The sequence below is a fragment of the Elgaria multicarinata genome, chromosome 5 (assembly GCF_023053635.1).
Source record: "Elgaria multicarinata webbii isolate HBS135686 ecotype San Diego chromosome 5, rElgMul1.1.pri, whole genome shotgun sequence".
In the NCBI taxonomy this organism is placed as follows: domain Eukaryota; kingdom Metazoa; phylum Chordata; class Lepidosauria; order Squamata; family Anguidae; genus Elgaria; species Elgaria multicarinata.
Genome location: NC_086175.1, coordinates 8,492,758 through 8,502,562, shown reverse-complemented (window position 1 = coordinate 8,502,562; position 9,805 = coordinate 8,492,758). Strand labels below are relative to the sequence as shown.

The following is a 9,805-nucleotide window of genomic DNA, read 5'->3' as shown; positions in this document are numbered from 1 at the left end:
GGGGGTGCAAGAGTCCAAGAACCAAAAGGCGAGGTGCCCTCAAAAGCATCTTTTCTCCCCATTCCTTATTACCTCCTCCCGTTCAGTCCACTTCCCCCCGTCCAACCCCCTTTTTTTTAAAACAATGTATATATAAATATCTATTAAAAGGATTTTCGGGGAGGCGGCCAGGGAGAAAAGGAAGCCTGCCATTGGCTGATCGGGCTGCGCAGATTTGCATATCCGCGTCTATTAAAGACCCTTAGGAGGGGCCGGGCCGGCTTAGAAGCTGGATAGAGCGCGGCAGGGCGGAGACGGAGCGCGGCGAGCAGGTAGCCAAGAGACGAAGGTCCCGGTTCGACGCCCCTCCAGAGCGGTGCGCAGCGCCTGGGGCCGTCCAGAGAACTCCTATGCCTTCCTTAATCTTCTAACCGCTGGAAAGAGCGCGGCTTCTCTCTCCCTCTCTCTCTCTCTCTCTCTCTCTCTCTCTCTCACACACACACACACACACACACACACACACACACACACACACAACACGCGCCTTCATTCCCTCCGATCTGCGCCCAGGACCGCGCCAGAATGAACGCTAACCAGAGCGGCCGCTCCCTGGGAATACTTTGCCGCCCTGTGGTGTTTTTCTGCCTGGGGTGGCTGCTCTCCTCTGCCTTTGGCAAGACGATCCGATTCCACACGTACGAAGAAGACCCCCCCGGCACGGTGATCGGCACTTTGGCCGACGAGCTGCCCCTGAAGGCGTCCGCGGACGGCGGGGAGAGAAGCTTCCGCCTGATGCAGCAATCGGGCAACAGCTCGCTGGTGCGGGTGCGCGAGCGGGACGGGCAGCTGAGCGTGGGCGCCGAGCGGCTGGACCGCGAGCAGCTGTGCGGCCCGTCGGAGGCGGCGTGCGTGCTGGCCTTCGACGTGGTGAGCCTGGGCGGCGCGCGGGCCCCGGCGCCGGCCTACCGGCTGCTGCACGTGGAGCTGGAGGTGCGCGACCTCAACGACCACGCGCCGCGCTTCCCGCAGCCGCTGCTGGCGCTGGAGGTGTCGGAGAGCGCGGCGCCGGGCACGCGGCTGCCGCTGCCGCCGGCGCGCGACCTGGACGCGGGCTCCAACGGCATCCAGAGCTTCGCCGTGTCGCCCAACCGCCACTTCGGCCTGGAGGCGCAGAGCCGCGCCGACGGCCTCAAGTGCGCCGAGCTGGTGCTGCTGCGCGCGCTGGACCGCGAGGCGCAGGCCGCCTACCGCCTGGAGCTGGTGGCCACGGACGGCGGCAGCCCGGCGCGCGCGGGCACGGCCACGGTCAGCGTGCGCGTGCTGGACGCCAACGACAACGCGCCCGCCTTCCCGCGCGGCGCGCTGCTGACCGTGGAGCTGCCCGAGGACGCGCCGCCGGGCGCGCTGCTGGCCCAGCTGGACGCCGCCGACCCGGACGAGGGCGCCAACGGGCAGCTGCTCTACGCCTGGGGCAGCCAGGTGCCGGCCGAGGCGCGCCGCCTCTTCGGCCTCGACCCGCTCTCGGGCCGCCTCAGCCTGCAGGGCGCCGTCGACTACGAGCGCCAGCGCGCCTACGAGCTCGACGTGCAGGCCAGCGACCGCGGCGCCAGCCCGCTGGCGGCCAGCTGCAAGGTGGTGGTGCGCCTGCTCGACGTCAACGACAACGCGCCCGACGTGGCCGTCAGCGCCCTCCGCGGGGCAGAGGGGGACGCCGACGCCGAGGGGGACGCCGCCACCGTGGCCTACGTGAGCGAGGCGGCGCCCGCCGAGAGCCTGGTGGCGCTGGTCAGCGTCTCGGACAGCGACGCGGGCGCCAACGGCCAGGTGCGCTGCGCCCTGCTGGCCGCGCCCCACGCGCCCTTCGCCCTGCAGCGCGCCTACGACGCCAGCTACGTGGTGCTCACCACCGGCGCCCTGGACCGCGAGCGCGTGGCCGAGTACAACCTGACCCTGGTGGCCGAGGACCTGGGCTCGCCGCCCGCCAAGACCGTGCGCCGCCTCACCGTGCGCCTCAGCGACGAGAACGACAACGCGCCGCGCTTCGCCAAGGCCCGCTACGAGGTGGCCGTGCTGGAGAACAACCCGCCCGGCGCCTACCTGGCCACCGTCCAAGCCGCTGACCCAGACCTGGGCTCTAATGGCAAGGTCACCTACCGCCTGCTGGATAACGATGTCATGGGCGCCTCCATCTCCACCTACGTCTCAGTGGATCCAGCCACGGGGGCCATCTACGCCCTACGCACTTTCAATTATGAGATCCTCAAGCAGCTGGAGCTGGCCGTTCAAGCCACCGACGGCGGCTCCCCTCAGCTCTCCAGCTCAGCCCTGGTCAAGGTGCGGGTGGTAGATCAGAATGACAACGCACCTGTTATTACCTACCCTGCCCTCACCAACAGCTCCCTTGAGATCGGGGTGTCCAGCAAAGCTGCCCGGGACTCTCTCGTGGTGCACATCAAAGCCAGAGACGCTGATGAGGGAGTCAACTCTGAGCTGAGCTTTACCTTGCTTGAAGATCCACAAAAGCAGCAAGAGCAACGGGCACTGGATCTCTTTGCCGTCAACAAGAAAACAGGGGAAGTTGTGCTCACTGGGAGCTTCAGTGAAGAGCAGCTGGGCCAAGTGTATCACCTGCTCCTCACCGTAGCAGACAACGGACGGCCACCCCTCTCCACCACAGCCACGATCAGCTTCCAAGTGACCGAGTCGTTGCCCCCCTCCAGCAGCCAGGACTTGGTGGCTAAGTCCAACCCTTGGGAAGGGAAGGCAGTGCAGTGGGACATCCCATTGATTGTCATCATCGTCCTGGCTGGGAGCTGCACTTTACTGCTGGTGGCCATCATCACCATCGCCACCACGTGCAACAGGCGCAAGAAGGAGAAGAAGGGAGCCTTGGAGGAGCCGCTGGACACCTCTCACCTGGAGAAGGGGCTGCAGGAAGGCAGCGGTGGCAGCCTCGCCTCCTCCAGCCCCCGAGCCCCAAGCAATGCCTTTGAAGTGCACTCCTTCCCCAGCAAATCTTCCTTTGCCAGCCCTGAGCCCTCCCCAGCCAGTGAAGATATCCCCGTCTCTGAGGACAGCAGAGAGAGTGCCAGTCTCTATGACAGTCAGAGCAGACTCCGAGGAGCAAACACAGAGGTAACGACTTGACTTTTAACTCCTGCCAGCTTGGAAAGTCACCTTGCTTACATTTAAAGGCAGGCATGTTTGCATTTAGAGTTATTCTCAGCTAGAGTGACAGGCCAGTTAAACCAAAGCACTTGTTAACTTGTTTGGGTCCACTAGCATCAACTGGGTCGATGTGGTTTAAATCCAAGTATTTCAGATTCACTTGGATGTGAATTAACCAGCTGGTTAGACTACTGATCATTGCTTTTTTCTAACAATAGTGCTTCTTCTTGTTTCTCTCTCTCTCTCTCTGCCACCCCGCTCTTCCTGTCCTTCTGTCATCTTCCAGTCTTATGCCTCTACCCCTAGTTACAGCAAAGAACCGGTCCCACCTGTGGCCATCTGGAAGGGCCACTCTTTCAACACCATATCAGGCAGAGAAGCAGAGAAGTTCAGTGGCAAAGACAGCGGCAAGGGTGACAGTGACTTTAATGACAGCGATTCCGACATCAGCGGGGACGCTCTTAAGAAGGATCTCATCACTCACATGCAGAATGGTAAGGATTCTTCCCTCGCCCCTCCCTAGCATATGGCCATGCTAGCTGAGGCTGCTGGGAGATGAAGCCCAAAACATTTGGAGGGCATCTGCTGGGAAAGTCAGCTCTACTCTCTTTGGAAGCCCTCCTCGATTCTAAGGAGCCCAGGAGTATGTAGAGCTACAATTACACTGTTACTTACAGCTACTTGCAAGAACTCTGGTGGATGCAACAGATTTCTATCCATTGCAGACTAGGAAAAACATCCAAATACGTATGGCGAAAGGGTTAGAGCAGATCTACACCACTGAAAACTGAAGGAAAACTCTACTCTGTTAATTTGATTACATTCTTATCCTGCCCTTTTTCCTAGGAGCTCAGGATGACTGCCCCATATTATCCGCAACACAACCCTTTGAGATAGCATAGGCTGAGAGATGGTGGCTGGTAAAAAGTCACATAGAGAGCATCATGGCTGAGTAGGGAATTTGAACCTAGGCTACCCTGCTACATTCTACATTCCCCAACCTGGTGCCCTCCAGATGGGTGGATTTCAACTCCCATCTTTCTCAGATAGGTAGCTGGGAATGATGGGAGATGCCAACAGCACAGGTTAGGGAAAGCTGCTCTGTTCCTGAGGCCTGCTGTTGTCACTATCAGGGCAGTGTTCTATCACTTGCTGGTTTCTCCATGGCCACATCATCCCAGTTAAAAGTGAAAGAGTTCTTAACCTCCTACTTCCCCTTTTCAGTAAACTGGAGATATGTATGGAGTGGGGAAATAGAGCCATCCAGATGGTGTTGCACTATAACTCCCATCATCCAATGGCCATTCTGGCTGGGTCTCATGGGTATTGTGGCTCTGTGAAAGCCAGTGTGATGGATAAAACATTGGACTTAGGCCAGGAAGCCTTGACCATTAATAATAACTTTATTATTCCTTTGCTAGTCCTGAGCCTTTAAAATTCACACATCAGAGTGAATCTTAAAGTGGCTAAAAGGTGGGCTTCATATTCAAAAGGTGGGACTCTGCACTGTCCATGCATTTCTGATTCACCCCTTTTCCATTGCACTTGTCTATCCATAGTCCCAATGAGTTTCAGTCTTTGTGATTTTGTCCTTGGGGGAAAAATAGAAGATACAACTGCATGTTTATCCCTACCCTGGTGCCCTTCAGATGTGTTGGATGGCAATTTCTAATCACAAAAAGTGTCAGGAGAAAAAAAATTGAGGGTTTCAGCTGCTGGTGGATTGTTTGGACACCTGGGCCTAATCTACACCAAGCAGGATATTGCACTATGAGCAGTATATGTGCCCCAACAGTTGTCTGTGCACTTCAGTACCGCTATAAAGCAGTAGCGTGGCTCCTGACTTTTATATAAAGCTTTCATACCACTTTTATAGTGGAATATCCTGCTTGGTGTAGATTAGGCCCAGGTCTACCCTGGCCAGGTCTAATTACTCTGGCCAAGTTTACCTATCACCTGCTCAGTCAGCTGATCTTCCAGAAATGACAGACCTCTTCTCTGATGTCATCAAGTTGTGTGTTTTTAATGTGCAACCATGCACAAAATGTGTAGTTCCAGAGTGGGGGGGGGGGGAATGCAATTCCAAAACAGCATTACTACATTGCAAAATGCAAGCCATGAAAAAGTTGTACTGATAGCTGCTGTAAAAAGTGGCTGATAGCAATGTGAAAAGTAAAGTGAATAGACCAGGCTCCTTTAGAACCCTAAAGCCTGATCAAGCATGCTCGTTTCTCCACTCCTGCTAAAGACACTCCCCACAGACTCGACTGCTATTCTCTAGAGCTGCCTTCCCCAACCCAGTATCCTTCAGATGTTTTGCACTTACAACTCCCATCAGCCCCAGCTAGCATGGCCAATGGTCAGGAATGAAGGGAGCTGTAGTTCAAAACATCTGGATGGCACCAGGTTGTGGAAGACTACTCTCGAGAGTGTTCACCAATGTTTCCAAGATGAAGGAAATCATTCCAGACAAGTCATGTGAAATTGTCAATGTTATGATAAAAGGCAGTAATGCCATAAAAAAAATGCTTTGTTGGAGTCCATGATGCGTCTTGAATATAACACTCTTCTGCATCAGTGCTATTCAATTCCTAGGATTTTCTACTCTATGTAGGCTTCTAAACATCATGGAATGTGATGCTAAGCAACAAAGAGCACACACAAGGGAAGTGCCCAGAAGTGTTGTATTAATGCACATTATGAGCATGAGTTATAACCACAAACTGCTGTGCAGCTTTCACACACACACACACACACACACAAATCCTGCAAACGCCCATGAAAACAAAAAACACACCTCAAAGTACAGAAATTAAACACACCAATAGTTTTAATTGTTTTACATCAGCCTTACAAATCAAGATTACATTGATATACCCTGAATTGACGCTGAACTAGTACATTATTAGAGCCAATATGGTGTCACTGGCATTCAGCAAACATCCTTCTAGATGGCTACCAAGTGACGATGGGTGGGCAGCAGAATGTGTCCTGGATTATCAGGTCTTAACTATCAGACAACCATTTTCCTTCTTCAAGTATGAGCTACATTAATCACTAACACATTTGTCACAGAACCAGAGCAAGGGTTCTTGTGAAAGCATTACCACAGTCAAAGAATACTGTTCTTATTTTATTTATTTATTTATTTCATTTCATTTCTATACCGCCCAATAGCCGAAGCTCTCTGGGCGGTTCAGAAAAATTAAAACCATGAAGAGCATAATAAAACAACCAACAATTTAAAAACACAAATACAAAATTTGTATTCTTTCCAGTTCTGAGATCACTCAATGGGGAAATTTTAGAGTACATGGACTGCAGGGTGTATTAAGGATTTCTAAAGTAACCATTTCGTGAAAGTTCTTAAATTAATTCCCTAACCAATTAAACTGGAATAGTTTGATTTAAACCAACATAATCCAATCAACATTAACAGAATTGGATTAGTATGAGGCTGAGATCCTTACATATTCCTATTTAGAAGTGAGTCCCATTGAAATCAATGGCCGCATTTTCAAGTAAAAATGGAGCACAAGCCAGCTAGATTTAAGCACTATTATTTCATTGATTTCAATGGGAGAGGTCAGCATGTGATGAACTATTGAATCAGTGGAGCCTTAAAAGAGTTTAACTTTGTCTTGATGGGCCCCTCTTTAGAATCAAGCTGTAAGTTCAGATATTTTGGCATAACTGGTATCATTTTGTAGAGTACAGAAAGACTATTTTGATTTAAGCCCATAGTCAGCAAACTAGCAAGACTGTCACCTGATTAAATAAATCTTAGTTGTGTAGCCAAATGATTAATTAAGTAAATCTGCATATATTTACATATGACTTAAGCAATTGTTTGAAGGAAAAGTAGCACTTTTGTTTTTAGGAAGGGGAAATCATAACATTTTAGAATTGGAAGAGAGGTAATCTAATCCAACCCCCCTCAGTGCAGGTTGCAACCACGTGCTGCTGCAAGGAACTTAAAAGATTTGAGGACAAGGCCCATAGGACCCCATCTGTATTAAATCCACATGTGCTGATTTATACCTATAAATGCAAATTTAGAAATAATTATTATGATAGAATTAAATCCTGGGAGGGCGACCATTACCACCCCACTAGGGTGACCATATGAAAAGGAGGACAGGGCTCCTGTATCTTTAACAGTTGCATAGAAAAGGGAATTTCAGCAGGTGTCATTTGTATATATGGAGAACCTGGTGAAATTCCCTCTTCATCACCAGTTAAAACTGCAGGAGCTATACTAGAGTGACCAGGGCAGGGCACCTGCAGCTTTAACTGTTGTGATGAAGAGGAAATTTCCCCAGGTTCGCCATACTATACAAATGACACCTGCTGAAATTCCCTTTTCAATACAACTGTTAAAGATACAGCAGCCTTGTCCTCTTTTTCATATGGCCACCCTACACCCCACCCCACCCTAGACTAATCTGGATGATGTCAGGGAGCAGGGCTACACGCCAAAGTTCCACACACACCCCATGACATCCACCACCACCACTTCCCCCCTTTTAATTCTAAGTGCAGAGAGAGGCGTGGACTCAACCAGGATTTGCAAGAGCTGACTCTTGCAAACACCGGCCATGTCAGGCCGCTCCTTTTCATGCCACTCACAGCCCAAATTGGGACCTAAGTGGCACGGGAAGGGACTCGGACTGCACTTACAAGTTGGGCTCTTTCTTCCTGTGCCTCTTGCATCCCGATCAGAGCGCAAGCAGAGCAGGAACTGGATTCCCCTCTGCGCGCTAGTCCTCAGGGGCTAGGACTTGGGGATTCAAATTTCAACAGAGTCAATGCCGTCCAGTTAATTTCTCTTCCACATAAAATCTTCAGTTAATTTGCATATTGATCTGGATCATCCCAAACCAATGGGAAATAAGTGAAGTTTTGTGAGATGTGTATGTTGTAGCATGTGGGAAGTAAAGAGTAACCCTGTCCCACCCCAGCTGCAACCGCAGCTCTCTGGAAAACTACCACCTGCATGGCAATTAAGCTGAGGGACAAAACCTTCCATTGCCACCATGGGCCGCTCAAGGCCTGTAAAACAGATCTGAGATTCGGGGCTGGGGACCCATGGGCCCAGGCCTAGGAGCACCCCTGGATGCAACTATCACATTCCTCACGGATAGCTGTGCAACCTCCACTTAAATACATCCCAAAAAGGAGAACCCCTCTCCCAAGACAGGCTCAAGTTACAGGAAGCCAGATTCCAGCTGGACATCAGGAAAAATTTCCTGACTGTTAGAGCAGTACGACAATGGAACCAGTTACCTAGGGAGGTTGTGGGCTCTCCCACACTAGAGGCATTCAAGAGGCAGCTGGACAACCATCTGTCAGGGATGCTTTAGGGTGGATTCCTGCATTGAGCAGGGGGTTGGACTCGATGGCCTTGTAGGCCCCTTCCAACTCTGCTATTCTAGGATTCTATGACTGTTTGCCCTGCAGAACAGATTTTATTGTAATGAAATTTCTCCGAATGTTTAGGTGAAACTGTGACAATGTCCCTACGATTTCCACTCCATTGGTCATAGCAAGCGGACCAATGTGCTTCATCTTCCGCCTGACAGCCTTTCAAATATGTCTCCGCTAAGACAGGGCATGCCGCCTGCAGTTTGATGTTTTGTCTACTGCATGTCCATGTTAACAAGTTTGCTTTGTCACTTGCATTTTTCTAGGGCTGTGGGCTTGCACCGCAGAATGCAAGATCCTGGGCCACTCGGATCGATGTTGGAGCCCCTCCTGCGGCCGAACTAATCCTCACGCGTCCCCTCACCCAAAGACCCAGCTGTCCACTTTCTGCAAAAGCACCTCACTGCCCAGGGACTCCCTCCGCCGAGATAACTATTACCAGGCACAACTGCCAAAGACAGTGGGTCTACAGAGTGTCTATGAGAAAGTCTTGCACAGGGATTATGACAGGACACTCACGTTGCTTTCCCCTCCTCATCCGGGGAGGCTGCCAGACCTCCAAGAGATCTCAGTACCCTTATACCAAGCTCCTTCGACTCGTTATCTAGGCCCTCCACCTGAGACCAGCCAGAAAATGTGACTGTTTCTCAGTGCTTAACTTGAGCCAAGGCTCACGAGTGTCAGGCCGCAGGAGCCGTTTAAGAAGCTGGTGCCGCCGTGTCCCAGAACGCTAATGTTCAAAATGATGCATTGCGGGGGGTGATTTCTCTCCCTATATTTGCAGTTTGGTGGAAACGGACAGTGACTCTGAGCATGTGCAAAGTGTCTTTCTCACTATTTTTTGGGCATAGCCAGCCCCTACAAGCTTCCAAGTTTGGGGGGGAAGTCTTTGTATCTTAGCACCTCTCTATAAAAATAAAAATGAAACACTGCTTCCATTATCCTCATCCTACCCCAAGCATGTACTTGCATAAATTCACACTGTTAGACCATTCTCCAGAGTTTTTAAATTATTGACCTGGTCCAGTGATGTATATAAGAATAAGCAAAATGTGCCTTAAAAATAAATGTGTGTGTGTGTGCGCGCATATATAAAAATATAAACACATATTATACGCACACACTTACATAAATACGTACTACACACATATATAGATGGGGTGTATATATATGTATATCTATACACACACACACAAATACATAGACTGTATGTATGTATGTGTATAGATAGATA

General features: G+C 51.0%; 1 protein-coding gene across 1 annotated transcript; it reads left to right on the top strand.

Annotated features, from left to right (window-relative positions):
- Positions 1–561: 561 nt before the first annotated feature.
- PCDH8 (protocadherin 8) lies at positions 562–9,447 on the top strand. Its single transcript, XM_063127396.1, has 3 exons — positions 562–3,114; positions 3,434–3,641; positions 8,838–9,447. The coding sequence occupies exons 1-3, from the start codon at positions 562–564 to the stop codon at positions 9,209–9,211; spliced, it is 3,135 nt and encodes a 1,044-aa protein (XP_062983466.1). The 3' UTR covers positions 9,212–9,447.
- The last annotated feature ends 358 nt before the right edge of the window (positions 9,448–9,805 follow it).